This window comes from Anolis sagrei, chromosome 2, assembly GCF_037176765.1.
Source record: "Anolis sagrei isolate rAnoSag1 chromosome 2, rAnoSag1.mat, whole genome shotgun sequence".
NCBI lineage: Eukaryota > Metazoa > Chordata > Lepidosauria > Squamata > Dactyloidae > Anolis > Anolis sagrei.
The window spans coordinates 297,670,948-297,692,422 of NC_090022.1; the positions used below are offsets into that span (position 1 = coordinate 297,670,948).

Here is a 21,475-nt window from a genome sequence, read left to right on the forward strand (position 1 = left end):
GAGCCACTGCAGAGCAGTACCCTCAAGGCCCATTCCCGCGAGACGTCCCAGAAGGATACCGTGATCGACGGTATCGAAGGCCAAAGAGAGGTCCAGCAGAACCAACAGGGACACACTCCCCCTGTCCAGTTCCCTGCGCAGATCATCCACTAAGGCGACCAAGGCTGTCTCCGTACCATGCCCCGGCCTAAAACCAGACTGCGCAGGATCTAGATAATCCGTGTCTACCAGGAACTCCTGGAGTTGTGAGGCCACCACACGTTCCAGGACTTTGCCCAAATAGGGGAGATTGGATATTGGCCGATAGTTGACGAATTGAGTGGGGTCCAGTGATGGTTTTTTCAACAGCGGTTTTATAACAGCTTGTTTTAAGCTGGCTGGAATGATGCCTTCCCGAAGGGAGGCATTAACCACCACCTTTACCCACTCTGCCAAACCCCCTCTGGCTTCCTTTACCAGCCAGGATGGGCAGGGGTCTAGGATGCATGTGATTGGCCTCGCTTCCCCAAGAATCCTGTCGACATCCTCGAGTTGAACAGATTGAAACGAATCCATCAAAATTGGACAAGCAGGTACTCGTGTTACATCCTCAGAGACTGCCGTTAATATGGTGTCAAAGCCCGAACGGATCAAAGCGACTTTGTCCGTAAAGTACTGAGCAAAAGCTTCACAGCGCGCTGCTGAGTCGTCAGGAGACCCACTCGAGGTGGGATTCAACAACCCTCTGACTACTCGAAACAGTTCTGCCGGACGGTTCTTTGCGGACGCAATATTGGCTGAATAGAAAGACTTTTGAGCAGCCTCTATTGCCACGCCATATGCCCTTAAATAAAGGCATAGGCGTGTTCGGTTTGACTCGTTAGGCTCTTTCCGCCACACGCTCTCTAGCCACCTCTTCATTCGCTTCCTTGCCGCCAACTCCTCGGTGAACCAAGGGGATGGTTTAGCTCGGTTGCTTAGGAGGGGGCGCTCCGGAGCGATCATGTCTATTGCCCTAGTCAGCTCACTATTCCAATGAGCGACCAGAGCATCGACAGAATCACCTACCAAGGTAGCGGGAAACTCCCCAAGAGCCGTCAGGAATCCATCTGGATCCATAAGCCTCCTGGGGCGGACCATCCTAGTGGGTCCACCACCCCTGCGAAGGTTAGGAGTTGCAGAAAGTCTAAACCTGATCAGGTGGTGGTCGGTCCATGGCAAAGGAGCGATGGACAGCTCCTCCACACCGCCACTATCTTCCCATCCCTGACAGAAAACCAGGTCAAGTGTGTGTCCAGCACAGTGGGTAGGGCCAGATACTCGTTGGGACAGCCCCATGTTTGCCATGGCAGCCATGAAGTCCTGAGCTGCTCCTGAAAGAGTGGTCTCTGCATGGACATTGAAGTCCCCCAGCACTATGAGCCGCTGGGACTCCAATGCCAGGCCCGAGACCAACCCTGCTAGCTCAGGTAAGGCATCTGCGGTGCAGCGGGGTGGTCGGTACACCAACAGAATCCCTATCCTGTCCCGGTCTCCTAGCCTCAGGTGGACACATTCGAACAAGGTTGACTGTAGGGCAGGGCACCTGACCAAGGAGATGGAATCTTTATAGACTACTGCAACTCCGCCTCCCCGCCCTCCTGATCTCGGCTGGTGCTGCACAGAGTAGCCTGGCGGACAAAGCTGGGTGAGGTTGACCCCTCCAGCCTCGTCCAACCAGGTCTCTGTAATGCATGCCAGGTCTGCCTTTTCATCGGAGATTAAGTCCCGGATAGTTGACGTTTTTCCATTGACAGACCTGGCATTCAACAGCACCACCTTCAATCTAGGAGGGTCGTCTACCTTGGTACACAAGTTTACCATGTCAGGAGAACATTTTGGAATTTTTTTTAGGGTTGTTTCGCGAATTAGCCGAATTGGTTTCTTGCTTCTCCCTTTCCCGTATCTCCCCCTTCCCACCACCACCACTATGGGGGCCCCCCGACCCACAGAACTCCCCCCCTCCCTCCCGCCCTCTCCACTCATCATATGCTGAGGATCTAATATTGCACTGTTACATGTTACATCCAAGTTCAGACCCAATGATGTATCCTCCTTTTTTCCATTATTATAATTCATTTTTCCGGTTTCATGGTATAACCTCCAGTTCTTTCCAGAAACATTCTCAATGTTAACAACAATTATAAAGTGCAAGGTGAGACAAGCAACTATCAGCTTAAAATAGTGAATCAGGCGCAACATTATATATCTATAATATCAGGTACAACATTATATATCTATATCTATATATATCATTATATATAATCAGGCGCAACATTATATATATATATCTATATATCTTGTAAGCAGCTCTGAGTCCCCTTCGGGGGTGAGAAGGGCGACATATACATGCCGTAAATAAATAAATAAATAAATAAATAGGATTGCCATCACTCAAAGGCAACTTAAATTATCTTTGTCCTGTTCCAATTGCTTTTATTATTATTTTCAATATATCAGGAGGTCTTGTGGGCTGGGAGGTGATCCAGAAAAACCTTACATATTGAGTAAATAAAAGGCCCAACAAACCAATTCTTTAAGATTCTAAGGCGGAAAGGAAAATAAAACAAAACTAAACGAGCAGGAAAGGTTTTGAATGGTACAAATTGGATTACAAAATGCATGGCTTTGCCAGAGGGATCAGGTAACCAAACCCAGGGTGTATAACGTGTAAGAATCCAGGAAATACAAACAGATTAAGCCACTTGGAAGTCTTCCTTTGGGACAAACAAGTCCATGCAGAGAAACACAAGAAAAGAGAGTTCACGAAGTCGCTTGCAGTTCTAGAAGTCAGGCCTGGGTCAACTTGGGCCCTCCAGGTGTTTTGGACTTCAACTCCCACAATTCCTAACAGCCTATCGGCTGTTAGGAATTGTGGAAGTTGAAGTCCAAAACACCTGGAGGGCCCAAGTTGGCCCTGAGCTGCTAGAAATGGAAGCCGGACCATACCAACGTGACTTCCTCCCTCTTTTGCCCGTTTCCTCGTCCTCACCTTTGAGGTCCCCGTTCAGGTTCACAATGAGGGGGCTGTTCTTCCAGTCAAAAGTGGTCAACAGATGAAGGAAGCGCAGGAAGCCCACCTGAGGAGATCTGCAAGGAGGGAGAAAGAAAAGGCATGAGGAAGGGGGGAAAGCTCTACCAAAAACATGTTGGAAAATGCAAGGAATCAGTGAATGTGCGTGTGTCAACTGCAAAATAAAATGCACGAAGCTGATTGGTGTGATGGCTGAGCCTGGAACTTTTGTATACTGTTGCATTTTTGTTCAGGCTCAAACTACGCATGTGAGAAGAAGAGAAGCAGAGAGAGACAGACTGCTCTGCTTATTGGCTGATAAAAGGTCTCTCGTATAGATACAGAAAGGACCATTTTAAGTCTCTCAGGAATTAATAATAATATAATAATAGCATTTTATTTATATTCATAGAATCATAAAATCAAAGAGTTGGAAGAGACCTCCTGGGCCATCCAGTCCAACCCCATTCTGCCAAGAAGCAGGAATATTGCATTCAAATCACCCCTGACAGATGGCCATCCAGCCTCTGTTTAAAAGCTTCCAAAGAAGGAGCCTCCACTACACTCTGGGGCAGTGAGTTCCACTGCTGAACGGCTCTCAGAGTCAGGAAGTTCTTCCTCATGTTCAGATGGAATCTCCTCTAGTTTGAAGCCATTGTCCCATTGCGTCCTAGTCTCCAGGGAAGCAGGAAACAAGCTTGCTCCCTCCTCCCTGTGGCTTCCTCTCACATATTTATACATGGCTATCATATCTCCTCTCTTCTTCAGGCTAAACATGCCCAGCTCCTTAAGCCGCTCCTCATAGGGCTTGTTCTCCAGACCCTGGATCATTTTAGTCGACCTCCTTTGGACACATTCCAGCTTGTCAATATCTCTCTTGAATTGTGGTGCCCAGAATTGGACACAATATTCCAGGTGTGGTCTAACCAAAGCGGAATAGAGCATGGGGAGCATGACTTCCCTAGATCTAGACACTAGGCTCCTCTTGATGCAGGCCAAAATCCCATTGGCTTTTTTTGCCGCCACATCACATTGTTGGCTCATGTTTAACTTGTTGTCCACGAGGACTCCAAGATCTTTTTCACATGTACTGCTCTCGAGCCAGGCATCGTCACCCATTCTGTATCTTTGCATTTCGTTTTTCCTGCCAAAGTGGAGTATCTTGCATTTGTCACTGTTGAACTTCATTTTGTTAGTTTTGGCCAATCAATGTATTGTCGATTGTATTTGGCCCATCATCTCTCTAATCTGTCAAGATCGTTTTGAATTCTGCTCCTGTCCTCTGGAGTATTGGCTCTCCCTCCCAATTTGGTGTCGTCTGCAAACTTGATGATCCTGCCTTCTAACCCTTCATCTAAGTCATGTGTTTCGCCGTTCTCACCCCGAAAGGAACTCAGGGCAGATCATAGTACACATACATGGCAAACATTCAATGCCACTTTGAATAGACAGTACAGAGACAGGCAAAACAGAAAGAGGTGTGTTGTTTCGACTCAATGTCCAGCTTTTTTGGTGCCATGGAAGGTTGGGCTCAAATCCAGCCAGAGGGGCTGCTGTCACTCCATCTTCTATGACAAAAAGCCATCAGAACTTCCCCCTTCCTTTTGGTCGCCAGGCATTTTCTAATCTTCTTTATGGGGTCTTAATACACCTCTGTTTTTAGTGGTACCTACAGTATATACTCGAATATAAGCCGACCCGAATATAAGCCAAGGCACCTAATTTTACCACAAAAAACTGGGAAAATGTATTGACCCAAATATAAGCCGAGGGCGAGAAATGCAGCAGCTACTGGTAAGTTTCAAAATAGAAATAGATACCAATAAAATTACATTAATTGAGGCATCCGTAGAGTAAATATTCAAAAATATTTACATAAAATTGTAACTTAAGATAAAGCTGTCCAACTCTGATTAAACCATTATTCTAACCCTCTTCAGTGTAAATGTGCTTACACATCCTTCCAATAATCATAAAGGGAGTAAAATAATAAATGTAATAAAAATAATAATAATAGAGTAAAATAATGGAAATGTAATAACAGTAACGAGAGAGTAAAATAATAAATGTAATAACAACAATAATAAATAGAGTAAAATAATACATGTAATAATAATAATAAATAGAGTAAAATAATAAGTGCAATAAAAATAATACTAATAGCAGAGTAAAATAGTATATAACATTGACTCAAGTATAAGCCGAGTGGAGATTTTTCAGCCTAAAAAGGGGGCTGAAAAACTAGGTTTATACTCGAGTATATACAGTAATTTCTCTAATTACAGTTCAAGCTTTTTTCGAACTGCTTAGGTCAACAGTAAACTGGGCTGGCAGTTGGCAGCTCACGCCGACCCGGGGCTTCAAACTTGCAACCTTTCGGTTGATAGATCTTATAATTACTGGTGATTTACCAGCTGTGCTAAACCCCCAGCCCTTTTTTATCTTTACTGTTCACCTGCATGGCATATTTTATTTAACCCCCGGCCCTTTTTGATCTTTACTGTTCACCTGTGAAGAACATTTTCTTTCCCTAGCAAGGCAGTGTGTGGGCCGATCCAACGTGAACTACACGTTGTTATGTTACATTACGCCACACATCAGCATCTGTGAGGTGATGAACAAAGCAGCGGCATGGGAAGCAACGTTGGGTGGAGTTGGAGCAGCTCGAAATGTACTGCCGTCTCTCTGTATCCATGGATTCTGCATCCATGGATGAAAATAATTTTTGCACATCTCAATTTTGCCATGATATAACAGGCATGGGCAAACTTTGGCCCTCCCTCTAGGTGCTTTGGACGTTAATCAAAGCACACAGGTTCGTAGCTTGGGAGTGATCCTGGACTCATTGCTTAGCCTGGAACCCCGGGTCTTGGCGGTGGTCAGGGGAGCTTTTGCACAATTAAAACTTGTGTGCCAGCTGCGCCCGTACCTTGGGAAGTCTGACTTGGCCACGGTGTTCCATGCTCTGGTTACATCCCGTATAGACTACTACAACGCTCTCTACGTGGGGTTGCCTCTGAAGACTGCCCGGAAGCTACAACTAGTCCAACAAATGGCAGCCAGATTACTAACAGGAGCGGGGTACAGGGAGCATACTACTCTTCTGCTGCGTCAGCTCAACTGGCTACCTATTAGCTTCCAAGCACAATTCAAAGTGCTGGTGCTGACCTATAAATCCCTAAATGGCTCTGGCCCTGTTTACCTGTCCAAACGGATTTTCCCCTATGAACCATCAAGGTTGTTAAGATCTTCTGGAGGGGCCTGCTCTCGGTCCCACCTCCTTCGCAATCGCGCCTGGTGGGGACGAGGGACAGGGCCTTCTCGGTGGTGGCCCCTCGGCTCTGGAACTCTCTCCTGATGGAGATTAGATCTGCCCCTTCCCTCCTGACTTTCAGAAAGCTGGTAAAATCTTGGCTCTGGGATATAGCATTCTCAGAATGATGACCGAGTCAATAACAGCCGACCACACCGGCAGATGGTGATGAATTTGTGATTTTACCTTGACAATTTGGCTGTATGTAATTATTTGATCTGTTTTGTAATGCATTTTAATGTATTAATGTATTATGATGTTGTTATGTTTTAGCTTATTTGTGTATGAACTTTTCTGTTGTTAGCCGGCCTGAGAAGACAATGATGCTGGGAAAAGTGGAAAGAAAAAGGAAGAGGGGCCGACCAAGGGCAAGATGGATGGATAGCATCCTTGAAGTGACTGGACTGACCTTGAAGGAGCTGGGGGAGGTGACGGCCGACAGGGAGCTCTGGCGTGGGCTGGTCCATGAGGTCACGAAGAGTCGGAGACGACTGAACGAATGAACAACAACAACAAGCCGGCCTGAGTCCCTCTTCGGAGGTTGAGAAGACCAGGTTATAAAAGCTCTAAATAAATAAATAACCAGCTGTTAGGAATTGTAGGAGTTGAAGTGCAAAACACTTGGAGAGATGGTCAAAGTTGGTCCATGCCTGGTGTAGATGAACCCTATGTTTCTTTCCAAAAGTATCTCCAAGGGAGTCCGTTCCATGGTTACCTGGGGGCCGTGAACGGCGCTGGGCTCAAGAAGAGGGAAGCTGCCACCAAATCTATGCATTCCTCCGAGAGGCTGCCGCTCAGCAGCTGGGCACTGATCCAGCGCTTGGCCAGGCGGGAAGTGCCGCTGAAGGCCGGATGCTGCTGCTGGAGGCTGCGCGGAATGAGAAAAGGAGAAAGGTTATTCCCATGTTGGTTGGGACAGGTATCCAGGTTTATCTGTAGAAACGGGAGCCTTTCCTGTTGCAGAAGACTACGATTCTGTTACCGGACTCTGTTGCAAAAGGCAAAAGCGATGTGCGATGGGGGAAGCATCTCAAGCAAGAAAAGTGTCACCTCCATTTAATTTCATGTATGTAATTGGTCCAATGTCACCCAAAGAGTTTTATGATAGACATTCATCAAAAAGTCAAGCTGAATGACCTTGACAATTTCAACAGAACCTTGATTAGCATTTGATGGCCTGGCAGTGCTTGGGGCAATCTTTTGTTGAGAGGTGATTAGATGTCCCTGATTGTTTCCTCTTTGTTGTTTTGCTGTTGTAATTTTAGAGTTTTTAAAATTTCAACAGAAAGGAGGAAACCATGAAAATGAAAAAAATCTGGCTACCAGTATTTAAAAAAACTCTAAAATTGCAACAGCACAACAACAGAGAGGAAGCAAACAAGGACATCTAATCACCTCTCAACAAAAGATTGCTCCAGGCACTGTCAGGCCATTATATGCTAATCAAGCTGGTCAGTTGAAACGCTCACACCTAGCTCCAGCAGACAAGAGTCCTTTGTCCCACCGTGGTTATTCCACAGATATATAAACCCACTTTCCTAGTTCCAACAGACCTCACTACCTCTGAGGATGCTTGCCATGGATGCAAGCGAAACGTCAGGAGAGAATGCCTCTAGAGCATGGCCATATAGCCCAAAAATACCTACAACAACCAAGTGATTCTGGCCATGAAAGCCTTTGACAATACATATTCACACCTAGCTCCAGCAGACAAGAGTCCTTTGTCCCACCCTGGTCATTCCACAGATATATAAACCCTTTTTCCTAGTTCCAACAGACCTCACTGCCTCTGAGGATGCTTGCCATGGATGCAGGCGAAATGTCAGGAGAGAATGCCTCTAGACCATGGCCATATATCCCGAAAAAATCTACAATACCGACCCAGATCAGTGTTTCTCAACCTGGTTGGGACCTCTGAGGATGTCGCAAGGAGGTGTCAGAGAGTCACCAAAAACCATCAGAAAACATATTTTCTGTTGGTCATGGGAGTTCTGTGTTGGAAGTTTGGCCCAATTTTTTCGTTGTTGGGGTTCAGACTGCTCTTTGATTGTAGGTAAACTATAAATCCTAGCAACTACAACTCTCAAATGTCAAGGTATATTTTCCCCAAACTCCACCAGTGATTCACATTTGGGCATATTGAGCATTTATGCCAAGTTTGGTCCAGATCCATTATTGGATGTCGGTGAACTACAACTCCCAGACTCAAGATCAATGCCCACCAGATCCTTCCAGTATTTTCTGTTAGTCATGGGAGTTCTGTGTGGGAAGTTTGGCCAAATTCTATCTTTGATTGTAGGTGAACTATAAATCCCAGCAACTACAACTCCCAAATGTCAAGGTCTATTTTCCCCAAACTCCACCAGTGATTCACATTTGGGCATATTGAGTATTTGTGCCAAGTTTGGTCCAGATCCATTATTGGATGTCAGTGAACTACAACTCCCAAATTCAAGATCAATGCCCACCAGATCCTTCCAGTATTTTCTGTTGGTCATGGAGGTTCTTTGTGGGAAGTTTGGCCCAATTCTATCTTTGATTGTAGGTGAACTATAAATCCCAGCAACTACAACTCCCAAATGCTGAGGTATATTTTTCCCAAACTCCACCAGTGTTCACATTTGGGCATATTGAGTATTTGGACCAGATCTATTAATGTTTGAGTCCACAGTGCGCTCTGGATGTCGGTGAACTACAACACCCAAACTCAAGGTCAATGCCCACCAGATCCTTCCAGTATTTTCTGTTTGTCATGGGAGTTCTGTGTGCCAAGTTTGGTTCAATTCCATCATGGGTGGAGTTCAGAATGCTCTCTGACTGTAACTATAAATCCCAGCAACTACAAAATCAATCCCCAACCCCACCGGTGTTCAAATGCGGACATATCGGGTATTTATGCCAAATTTGGTCCAGTGAATAAAAATACATCCTGCATATCAGATATATTACATTATGATTCAGAACAGTAGGAAAAATTGCAGTTATGAAGTAGCAACTAAAATAATTTTATGGTTGGAGGTCACCACAACATGAGGAAATGGATTATGGGGTCATGGCATTAGGAAGGTTGAGAAACACTGACCTAGAAAGAACTTAATAATCAAATCCGCCAATCACACTATGCAACACAATTTTTGTTCCCGGGTTATAAATATCATTTCCTAATAGAACCAATTAGGAAATGATATTTATAACCCGGGAACAAAAATTGTGTTGCATAGTGTGATTGGTGGATTTGATTATTAAGTTCTTTCTAGGTCAGTGTTTCTCAACCTTCCTCATCAAAACATTGGAAAACATTTATTCAACTGTAAAAACTTTGTTTCTGTGGGAGGGACGTCATCCTGCAGCACATTTTGCTCTAGTTTTTCAGTGAATATCTTATCAAGTCTCAACCAATTCAACCTGGTTTGTGGCAGCCACAGAAACGAAGTTTCCGGGGCAGAAGAATGACTTTCAAAGTACGGACCGCACAATTAAACAGGAAATAATACTTTCAAACCAGGAATAGAACATTTTTCTAATTTTGTAACATAGTGGGCCCTCTCCAGCTTTCAGTTTGGCAACTCTGATTCTGAGAGCTGACCACAAAGAAGGACCTTCTCCATTCCTTGGCCTTCGCTTCTTGCATTCCTACACAAGTGCCATGAGAATTGGTTGGAAGGAGATACCAGAGGCTCATCTGGACCATGTCCCAGGGGGACAGAACAGGTACTTGGCCCACTTCAGCCTAGAACAGGGATTCCTAAACTCTAGTTCTCTGTTGCAACCCAGAGCAGGAAACTGGACCCTCAGACAACCATCCACCACACTTGACTTCAGGAAAAACAATCATTTTTTATTGATGAAAGATGAATACAAAATATAGGAAATATGCAAAGGTAAAAAGTCACAGTAAAAATCAGCAACAAGAAATGTCCATAAACAAGATCATAAAACCCACAGCAAAACTGCTGAATCCTGGAACCTGTTAGCAATCCACTAACCGTACTTGAAACAACTAGAAAACCTCCGAGGAACAAGGCCACTTGAATCAGGAGACCTGCAAAAGCTTGCACATGAATCTGGAACAATGCCTGGTCTGAAGCTGCATTCAGGCCAGGCATACTTAAGGCCGAGAAATCTATTGCGAGACACGCCTGAAGTTTTTGTTTGCATTTCTCTCAATCTGGCTGACCTGCGTAAACTTTGTGCTTCTCCCCGGCTCTGCCAAATCTGCCCCCGCCTATCCTCATTAGGCAGACCAGGTGTCAGATTCTCTGGAGAACTAAGACTGGGAGGAAAAGGGAGTGAAACTTCTCCGCTCGGCTCGGAATGCATGTTCTCATGGGAATTTTGACTTTCACTTTCCAAGGCTGTAGGATTTTCACTACTCAAACCATCATCATCTAAATTGGCCTCAGAATTCACATTGACATCTACATTGGCATCAGGAAATACAATCAGAGAATAAGGTTCAGATTCACACACAGGCTGAACCCCAACATTCTCCAAGATTTGAGACTTCAATTCTCAGAAACTTCAGCAGATGATGGGGGCTTCTGGGAGCTGAAGTCCCAGAACTTGGAGGACTAGAATTTGAGAAACCCTGACCTAAAAGGAGCCATCCCCACTTACCCATGGAGGGAGCTGGTCAAGAACGGCAAGAGCTGTGTCTCCATCTCCAACTCTTGGGACTCTGGGTTGTCCTGGTACTTCAACATGCCCTCTGGGGTGACCACTTCCTTCAGGATCTGGGGTTCTCGGTGGTAGGCCACTTGGAGGCGGAAGACATAGCCATCCTGAGGGGGGAAACAGAAGATTCAGGGGTGCCTTTCAATTCTGATTCAATAATAATAGGATGTTGTGTCTTATTATTTATTTATTTACAGTATTTATATTCCGCCCTTCTCACCTCGAAGGGGACTTAGGGCGGATCACAATGTAAGCATACACAGTAAACATTCAATGCAGTTTTTTTGACAGACAAAGGTATTTTTGGAGTTACCACTTCAGCGCCTAGAGGTTAAGCTCGATTCCAGCCACAGGGAGGTGCTGTTGCTTCATCCAATATGACAGCTTCGCAGAAGCATACGAGAAACTAGGCCTGCCATTGAGCATTGAGAAAACCAAAGTGCTCTTCCAGTAACCACCAACCAACCCATTTGCAATGCCAGAAAAACAGCTAATGAATGAAGTTAGGTCTGTCCCCTCCCTCCTGACCTTCAGGAAGCAATTGAAATCCTGGCTTTGGAATCAGACATTTACAGAGTGACGACGGAGACCGGTAAAGACTAAAGTTATTGGACCACAATGTGCCGACTGAGTTGGACTTTGTTTTTAACTCGGCAAATGGTTTTATATGTATTTTAGTCTTGTATGTATTTCAACCTATTGTGTTATGTATGTTGTTTTAACATGTTATTTATTGTTTAGCTTTGAATTCTTGCTGTTAGCTGTTCTGAGTCCCTCCAAAACATCTGGAGGGAGGATCGAAGTTGGCCCATGTCTGTTCTAGTAAAATACATTCTGTTGTGACTCAGCTTGACTCTGAGTCTGATGCTAAGCTGTTTGGGCCTTCTGAGCCTGATTTTGGGCCTTCTGAGTCTGATTTCCTACAGGATGATGAGGAGACTGATGGTTTACAGATTCCTGTACTTGTTTTAGATGGGGCTGATAGTGTGGCTGCTGAAGGAGAAACTACAAGTCAGTTCCCCAGGGAAAAGAATGTTCCTGCAGTTAGAAAAACTGATAGCGAGAGTGAAATCCCACACAGCCAGGTGGAAGATCTGTCCCAGCTGGACTCAGCTAAGGGGTTGCATAGCCTTGCAGATAATGAATTAATGAACAGACAAGATCGTTTGCAATTAAGGCTTCGGAGAAGCACTCACTTGGCCAGCAAGCGAGAAGCCAAAGGTGCCCAAGGTCAACGCAATGCTTTCATGTTCGCAAAGGGTATTTAGTCTTGTAGCCGACAGGCAGTAGTTGTCAGTCCAACATTGCTCTTCCCATGTTAACTTCTGGAGATTTTCCTTGGCTTTTCGCAGCACGCTTCTGGTTTCCTGAGTATGGGATTTGGGTCTTGTTTTCAACTGTTTTCCATAGACTTTTGTTTGACCATTGCTAAGGGATTATGCTTCATGTTTTTGCCTTTGGATTTTGGAAACTTTGCCTTTACATTTAAGTCTCTGTTTTGCCTATGGAACTTTTGCATTTCTATTTCTTTGTTTTGATTTTGTTTTTCTCAATAAACTACAAAAACCTACAGCCTTGGTGTGGTGGTGTCTGGAGCAAGGTGAAAACTACCCTGAGTGTTGGGGTTCAGCCTGAGTTTGAACTTGAACCTGATTCTCTGTTTGTTCCTCCTGATGCTAATGAAAGTATATTTACTGATGCTAGTGGAAATGTACCTCTTGATGCCAATGCTCCTGAAATTAGTGAGGAAGAAACTGCTGTAGGTTTGGAAAATGCCAATGTTCCTGAAATTAGTGAGGAAGGAACTTCTGTAGATTTGGAAAATGAAAGTACCAGTGTTCATGAGAATGTTTCAGAGGGAGACCTTGAACTTTCCCTCCCTTCTGCACCTGTTAACTGTAATGACAACAGAAGGGGCCAAATTTGGGAAGACAGAAGTAAATCACTCAGTTTGCGTCAATCCTCCCGAATTCAAGAATTAAAAACATTGGCTTCAAAACAGAAGGGCGGTTCACAGAACCAATTCTTGAGTTTTAATTGCAATACGCCGGAATGATTGCCTCAGTTCAGGCATCGTTTCAGAATTGATGAAAACCTTGGCAGTTCTCCCGGTTCTCTGGCCATAGTCTGGGAAGATTTCTAGGATATCAAGTACGGTTAGTGGATTGCTAACAGATTCCAGTATTTCCCAGTGAGGCTTTTGGTTTTGCTTTGTCCATTTAAATTCATGTTTGCTGATTTTGCTGTGGCTTTTGACTTGCATTTTTCCTTTATTTTGTAACCATTTTTCTTCAATAAAAAAGGATTGTTTTTCACAGACAAGTGTGGTGGATAGTTATCTTAGGGCCTCGTTCCCTGCTCTGGATTGCAACACTGAGTTGCAACAGTTTGGACTGACCCCCTTCAAAATCCTTGCTAACACCAGCCACCATGAATCCAACAACAACAGGTGCAGACTCTACAACAGCAGATTGCAGCTTTGGCTCCTGCAGCTCAAGCAGTGAAAACCCCCATAGCCATGCCAAGCAAATTCTCTGGAGAGAGCCAGCACGTGAAGAACTTCCTAGGACAGTGTGATGCTTATTTCCACGTGCGTGCAGCAGATTTCCCAAATGAGGAGGCCAAAGTGGGGTTTGTGTACAGCTTGCTGGAGAGACCAGCACTCTTCTAGGCCAAGGCGCTGCGGGAGGCCAAAGTCGCCGTGTGCAACTCTGCTAAAGACGTATCCAATTCTTCCCTCACCCAATTTTCTGCTGCACAAAAACACACACAAAAGGCCTTCCTCCATATACATTTTTTTTAATGTTCAGGAGAAGCGTAGCCTTGGAAGGGAACCAAAAACCCAAGTTTGCAAATCACAGTTTTAGCAGAGTCACCCTCTTTGCGTCAAATTTGTGCCACATGAGGAAGTAAACAACACCACGGAAAACAAACTTGGAGTCCTTTCAAAATGATTCAGGCTGAGACCAACCGCAGAGGAAACACACGCAGGGAAGGTGGGAAGGCAGTCAACCGGATTCAAACAGCCAGCCAAATCTAGTGAAAAACACTGGATCTGCTTCCGACCAGATTCAGATTCACCAGAGTGCAAGCACAACTGGTCTGAGTCATAGAATCATAGAATCCAAGAGTTGGAAGAGACCTCGTGGTCCATCCAGTCCAACCCCATTCTGCCAAGAAGCAGGAATATTGCATTCAAATCACCCCTGACAAATGGCCATCCAGCCTCTGCTTAAAAGCTTCCAAAGAAGGAGCCTCCACCACACTCCGGGGCAGAGAGTTCCACTGCTGAACGGCTCTCACAGTCAGGAAGTTCTTCCTAATGTTCAGATGGAATCTCCTCTCTTGTAGTTTGAAGCCATTGTTCCGCGTCCTAGTCTCCAAGGAAGCAGAAAACAAGCTTGCTCCCTCCTCCCCGTGGCTTCCTCTCACATATTTATACATGGCTATCATATCTCCTCTCATCCTTCTCTTCTTCAGGCTAAACATGCCCAGTTCCCTAAGCCGCTCTTCATAGGGTTTGTTCTCCAGACCCTTGATCATTTTAGTCGCCCTCCTCTGGACACATTCCAGCTTGTCAATATCTCTCTTGAATTGTGGTGCCCAGAATTGGACAAAATATTCCAGATGTGGTCTAACCAAAGCAGAATAGAGGGGTAGCATTACTTCCCTAGATCTAGACACTAGGCTCCTATTGATGCAGGACAAAATCCCATTGGCTTTTTTTGCCGCCACATCACATTGTTGGCTCATGTTTAACTTGTTGTCCACGAGGACTCCAAGATCTTTTTCACACGTACTGCTCTCGAGCCAGGCATTGTCCCCCATTCTGTATCTTTGCATTTCATTTTTTCTGCCAAAGTGGAGTATCTTACATTTGTCACTGTTGAACTTCATTTTGTTAGTTTTGGCCCATCTCTCTAATCTGTCAAGATCGTTTTGAATTCTTTGAGTCACCATCAGAAGATGGGAAATTGGCTGCTTGAATCCACTGGTCCTGGAGACAGTAATGGATAAGGGAAGATTAATTCTTTGGACTTCCAATTCTGGGGAAAATGTTGAGTTTGTTTCACTGGAAATCTGAATTCATTGGAAGGGAGTGTCGGGATCCTGGCCACAATCAGACGATGGGAAAAGCAACTACTTTCTATTACCCAGAACTCATGGCTTTCTAGCACACATAGTCCCAAGTGGCAACTTTCGCCCAATCTAGAAATTCTGTGAACTACCTTCCAAAGTAGGAAATGCAGAGAAATTGAGAGCTGGAAGGAAGCGTTGGCATCTAATCCAACCATCCGAAGCACAGAGACACACAATACACTCCTAATTAAAGTGTCCCCATAAGAGGACAAGAGGGATCCTCCCACCTCTGTAGGAGTCTACCATATACTATGCAGACGTGGACTAGAAGTCTCCATAGGGACCACCAAATGCAGCATTTATTTATTTGGGTTGTTGTGGGTTTTTTCAGGCTATATGGCCATGGTCTAGAGGCATTCTCTCCTGACGTTTTGCCTGCATCTGTGGCAAGCATCCTCAGAGGTAGTAAGGTCTGTTGGAACTAGGAAAATGGGTTTATATATCTGTGGAATGACCAGGGTGGGACAAAGGACTCTTGTCTGTTGGAGCTAGGTGTGAATGTTTGAACTGACCACCTTGATTAGCATTTGATGGCCTGGCAGTGCTTGGGGCAATCTTTTGTTGAGAGGTGATTAGATGTCCTGATTGTTTCCTCTCTGTTGTTTTGCTGTTGTAATTTTAGAGTTTTTTAAATTTCAACAGAAAGGAGGAAACCATGAAAATGAACAAAATCTGACTACGAGTATTGGAAAAAAAAACCCTCTGAAATTACAACAGCAGAAAAACAGAGATGAAACAATCTGGGACATCTAATCACCTCTCAACAAAAGATTGCCCCAGGCACTAACAAGCCACACCAAACAACTGCCGGACCATCAAATGCTAATCAAGGTGGTCAGTTGAAACATTTACACCTCGGATTTTTACATTGTCCTATCTCCCAGTATTTTAAAATTTTTATCTTTGAATTTGGCCCTGCCCAGTGTGATCATTTGTGTTTTAATGTTTGATTTTATGCTGCTGTGTCGCTTATTTATATTGGTTTTGCATCTTATGTAATTTATTTTCTGATTTGCTGTTGTGTTTTGTGTTTATATTGTGTTTACTGTATTGATGGGCATGGCCTTATGTAGGCCGTCCTGAGTCCCCGTTGGGGGAGATGGAGGCGGGGTATAAATGAATTATCTCTTTCGCTGTGTTTTTCAGTGTTTGTATGAGTAATGGTCACTCACTAGCCTGATAGGTGTCCAAATTTGGTGTCAATTCATCCACAAACAAACATTACATTTTATTTATATATATGTGTATTCCTACATGAAAGGGAATTGGACTGGAAGGCTCTTGTAGTCTCTTCCAATGATTCAACGAGTAACAGCAACAACAAGGACAAGTTCTGATCCAATGGCTGTTGGGACTCAGCCTGTGATTGAACCTGTGATTGTGTTTCAATCTCCTGATATTTCTATGTCTGATGTGGGTAACGAGGAGGGAAATCAGTCTCCTGTTGCATCTGATGTGGGGGATGCTGGGACTGACTCTGAGGTGCAAGATGGAGACACTTTGGTCAATGAGTTTCATGCAGACACTGACAGAGAGGTTTCGGTGCAAAGGGCAGATTCTCATGAGAATGTTTCTGTCAAGAGAAGGGTTTACTCCCTCTCCTTGTCATTCTAATTTGGAAAACAGTCTGACACCTGGTAAAGTTAATGAGTCAAATAAGCAGAGTCGGTGGCTGGAGATTAGCCAGAATCGACAAGAGGCCCAATGTTTATGTAGATCCAAAATAATTTGTCAGTTAAGGTCAAAGACTGGAGGAAAATGAAACCAGTTTTTTTGGGATTTAAGGTTTGCCTTTAGAGAATCTTGTCAGATCAGGCATCGTTTGGAAACCAAGCACAAGCCTCATGGAAGTGGTCTCGTCTTCATGGATTTCTCTAGCCTTTCAAGTTGACTAGCAGTGTCTGGTCGGTTCTTGCTTCTTGTTTGATTCCTGTCTGGATAATCATTGCCTTGGATTGTATTTTCATGCTTTTTGGACATTGCTTTTGATGGCTACATTTGGACACTGTTTTATCTTGCTGCCTTTGAATACTTTATTGCTTTTTGGAATCTTATCTATCTTTACAAGCATTTATTTCTACTGGCTTTTTTGCTAAGCTTGTTCCTTCATTCAACGTGTGGTGTGTTTATAGTCAGAGGGGCTATTTCCTGTTCTGGAGTGCAACAATGGCACCTGATCCAACCCGCTTACCTTGAAGACATCAGTGTGGGTGGGAGCCGGCCGACAGAGCAGGTGGTGCTGCTGTTTGAGGAGTTCTGCCAGTTGCAGCTGGAAAGCGGCTTTGATGCGCTTAATGGCTTCCCTGTCTTGAGGCCACTGGCCACTGCCCTCCATGTGGCACAGCACTAGAAGGAAACCCAAGAACATGAGTAACAAAGGACCAACAAAGTGATAAACAACGAAACCCAATCAAACCTGGATCAGATGCAAAGCTCTCGGGGGGGGGGGGGGGGGTCCCACAGCGACCTATTGATTCTTCTCAAAATTAGGATGTGAATGAGCAACTGCAATCTCTATAAACATCTCTCTCTTATGCCCCATTCATTCAGCTTCTATATGCATGAAATCCACAAACCCTTTGTTGCAGGGGACTTAATTCACCATTTTGGTATGGCTTTGGAGGGGTCACTGACACCAAGCACTTGCAAGGGAAGCTAGGAAAATCACCAGTGCAACGGCACTGAGTTTCCCAGTCATCACTGCCATATTGCCTTGGCACCAATAATCTTCAAGACAGGCATTATGCAATTGACAGCCTTCACCTCCCCTTGTCAACACTACCCACTGCCGCTCTTCTGCTTCCATGGGTGGCTCGCTACAAGACGATATATATATGTATAGACACACATAGGAAAAGGTAAAGGTTTTCCTCTGACATTAAGTCTAGTCGTGTCCGATTCTGGGGGTTGGTGCTCATCTCTATTTCTAAAGCCAAGGAGCCGGCATTATCCATAGACACTTCCAAGGTCATGTGGCCAGCATGTCTGCATGGAGCACCATTACCTTCCCGCCAGAGTGGTACCTATTGATCTACTCATATTTGCATGTTTTCGAATTGTTAGGTTGGCAGAAGCTGGGGCTGACAGCGGGAGCTCACCCCCCTCCTCAGACTCGAGCCTGCGACCTTACATATATGTGTATGCGGCACATACACATGCATATGAGCTTTGGGTTGCATAGGGAAGAGTCAACACCCCTTTGCTGCCTGTGCCCTTGTTCAGAAGATTCTGCCTCACTTTCTGTCCTTGTGAGAAGTTTGGCTTGTTGTGGAAACAAGGATTAGGGACAAAGCTCCAGTGGAGACACCTTTCCCCCGTGATAATAACTCTTTCAGGAGTGGATTTCCCTTCTGAGGGATAGATTTCTCTCACTTCTTGTTATCTCACCTCCGTTCTTAACTATGAGTCATTTGCAAGTCGGATGTTTGTAACTCGGGTACTGCCTATAGGCCTTATTTCAACGCTTGCGGAATGTCTCCTCACTCGTCAGCTGGTCTTGCCCTCTCATGTTGAGGTCACTTTATTGGCTAAGCCCAACTCCCTTCCAATGTGCTGACCTGCCAGAAGCGGACACTGACCACAAACGTGTGTGTACGTGCATGATTTCAAGTCCCTCGAATCTTCCCTCTTCGCTTGTAAAACAGGAAACCGCCGTTGGTGGGGGAGAATGTTGACACCAGAGAGACAACCAAGTTGCAACCGAAATGTGACCCTATGAAAAGGTCAGGAATTGCACGGCCCTCCAGATGTCATTGGACTCTAACTCTCAGCAGCCAGGACATACATTAAGGCTGGGAGTTGTAGTCCAACGATCTGGAGGATGGAAGAATTCCAACCATCTATCTATACACATAATAAAAGTGAAAATATGTATGTGGTGGAGGTGTCCACTTACACAAATACTCTAGCCTCCACAAACAGCTATGGTTCCCACTGAGCAGGAGACACCTATGTCCCTCCCTCTACTGACATTGTAGGTTATAGTGAGCGCCATGAACATGTAGCCCAAACCCTGGCAGTATCCTCCACAAACACCACAAAACACAAAAACAGAACATCTAGGACCACAAAACACAAAAACAGAACATTGACCTCAGACTGGGAGTTGTAGTTCACCCTTATCCAGAGAGCCTTGAATCCAGCCAACGACAAATCTGGACCAAACTTGGCACACAGACCCAACATGGCCAACTGTAAATACTGCATACAACAAAAATACCACTTGTATAACATAAACAATAATATAATTCAACAACAGTATATAAACATGCTGCACTGTTAACCTCACAGCGACAACAAACAATATGGTGCACATTTTTAGTACAAGTATTTTTGTTGTAACTCAGCGTGTGCCTCAGGTATCTTCTAGTGCTAGTAGGAGGAAACGAGGCTTGGAAGAGGAAGAGGCTCAGCAACAGCTGAAGCGCATTAGGGACTTGTTCTTAGAGTCTACTGATGAGGAAGACTTTCAGGGGTTTACTCGTGAGGAAATGGAGGTAGAGGATTACCGTGGTGTAAAGCGAGTAGCACGCAGTTCAGACAGTGATGAGGAATCCATTTCCAAGCGTCTTAAAGACATAGCAGATAGCGATGAGTCTGACAGTGAGGATGAAGAGCTGGACTGGACCAGGGTTCAGGAGGTTTTGGATGTGGTTAATGTTCCAACTTCCAGCGATGAGTTCCAAGGATTCACAGACCCATGGGTTTCGGATACTGCTTCGCAGGATGCAGCTCGGAGCGCAGACTGGCAGCAGTGGAGAGAACGCAGTTCACCTGTGGAACTAGAGGCACCTGGAGGTGAATCTAGTGATTCTGATGGGATTTAAGGAGTAGCCTTGGGTCCATCTTGTTGCAGAGTTCAAAGTGTCGTGTACCTGTGCATCTTGCTGCTAACTCTTGCCTTGAGTCCTTGCATCCAGAATCGTGTCTTCGCGATCGTGCTGATGACTTTGCTTGGCTTGGAATCGTGAGTCTTGTCTCCTGCCCTGACCCTTGGACCGTCTTGACCATTCTTCGCTTCTGCCTATCTCCTGTGACATCGTCGGACCGCTCCTCATGCTGTTTATTGCCTAGTGATTTCTTGGACTGACTTTATTCTGTGTTTATTGTGAACTGTTTGCCAGCTTTCCTTTTTGCAGCCCAGACTGCCTGGGCTGCGGATTTGTTTACATTCCTGCCAGCAGCAGACTCTTTTGTTTACCAGCTCTGCTGTTAAGAGCCTTCTGTTAAGAGCCTTTTGAACTGTTAATTTGACATAAAGACCTTCTGTTAACTCTTTAGCTGCTGTTTTGCCTCGTTGGTCCGCCTGGGTCTTGACAATTTTACACATTAAGAAATTAGTAAAGTCTTCACACTTGTTATTACATCAATATTTGTTGAACATATCCATTAAATACCATAAGTTACAACGCATTTGAATACTTACAAAATTATACACTTGAGAGTTTGTTCTCCTAATTTTGTAAGTATTCAAATGTGTTGTAACTTATGGTATTTAATGGATATGTTCAACAAATATTGATGTAATAACAAGTGTGAAGACTTTATTAATTTCTTAATGTGTAAAATACTTGAATATTAAGTATTTCTACAATATAATAATTTTCAACATAGTAATTTTCAAACTCTCATAGCCACATTTCGTTCCTTTGATGTAGATACCACTGACTCAAAAATATCTGTATCCCCTGAGGAGAATTTGTTCAAGTGTATAACTTTGTAAGTACTTAAATGTGTTGTAACTTATGATATTTAATGATGCAGATGTTCTATATGTATGCTACTGGAGTAAAACATTGATTTATACATTAATTTCAGTCCACCAGAAGAAGGCCTGAGGTAGGCCGAAACCGGTTGTGGACGGCTGATCCACAAGCTACTTATAAGAAGATACGACTGTACTAAAAATTTGCACCATAATGTTTGTTGTCGCTGTGAGGTTAACAGTGCAGCATGTTTATATACTGTGGTTGAATTATATTATTGTTTATGTTATACAAGTAGTATTTTTGTTGTATGCATTTCATTCAGGAACCCATTTATATTATAGTACAACTGTAAATACTCTCAGGGTATGGAGGCGATTGCCCTGGGAAACTGGGAATTGTAGTTCACCCTCATCCAGAGAGAAATGAAGCCAGTCAACGATGGATCTGGACCAAATTTCAGTGATAATACCTAACATCCCAAAACAAACAATGCCTTCTTCGAATAAGCTTTTATTTTATTTAATAACCTGTTTATTTTATTGTGTTACATTATGCATACATAGGTTTTAAAATGCTGTATATTATTATTGTTATTGCTTATTGTGTATT

General features: G+C 44.2%; 1 protein-coding gene across 2 annotated transcripts in view; it reads right to left on the reverse strand.

Moving 5' to 3' along the window:
* The window catches only part of NOL6 (nucleolar protein 6), a 105,068-nt gene that overhangs the window by 38,327 nt on the left and 45,266 nt on the right, over nt 1–21,475 (reverse strand). For both annotated transcript variants that reach the window (XM_067464679.1, XM_067464678.1), the window contains exons 18-21: nt 17,350–17,504; nt 10,962–11,125; nt 7,060–7,212; nt 3,011–3,108 (exon numbers count right to left, since the gene is read on the reverse strand). In XM_067464679.1, coding sequence (XP_067320780.1) covers nt 3,011–3,108; nt 7,060–7,212; nt 10,962–11,125; nt 17,350–17,504 — 570 coding nt within the window. The remainder of the gene's footprint in view (nt 1–3,010; nt 3,109–7,059; nt 7,213–10,961; nt 11,126–17,349; nt 17,505–21,475) is intronic.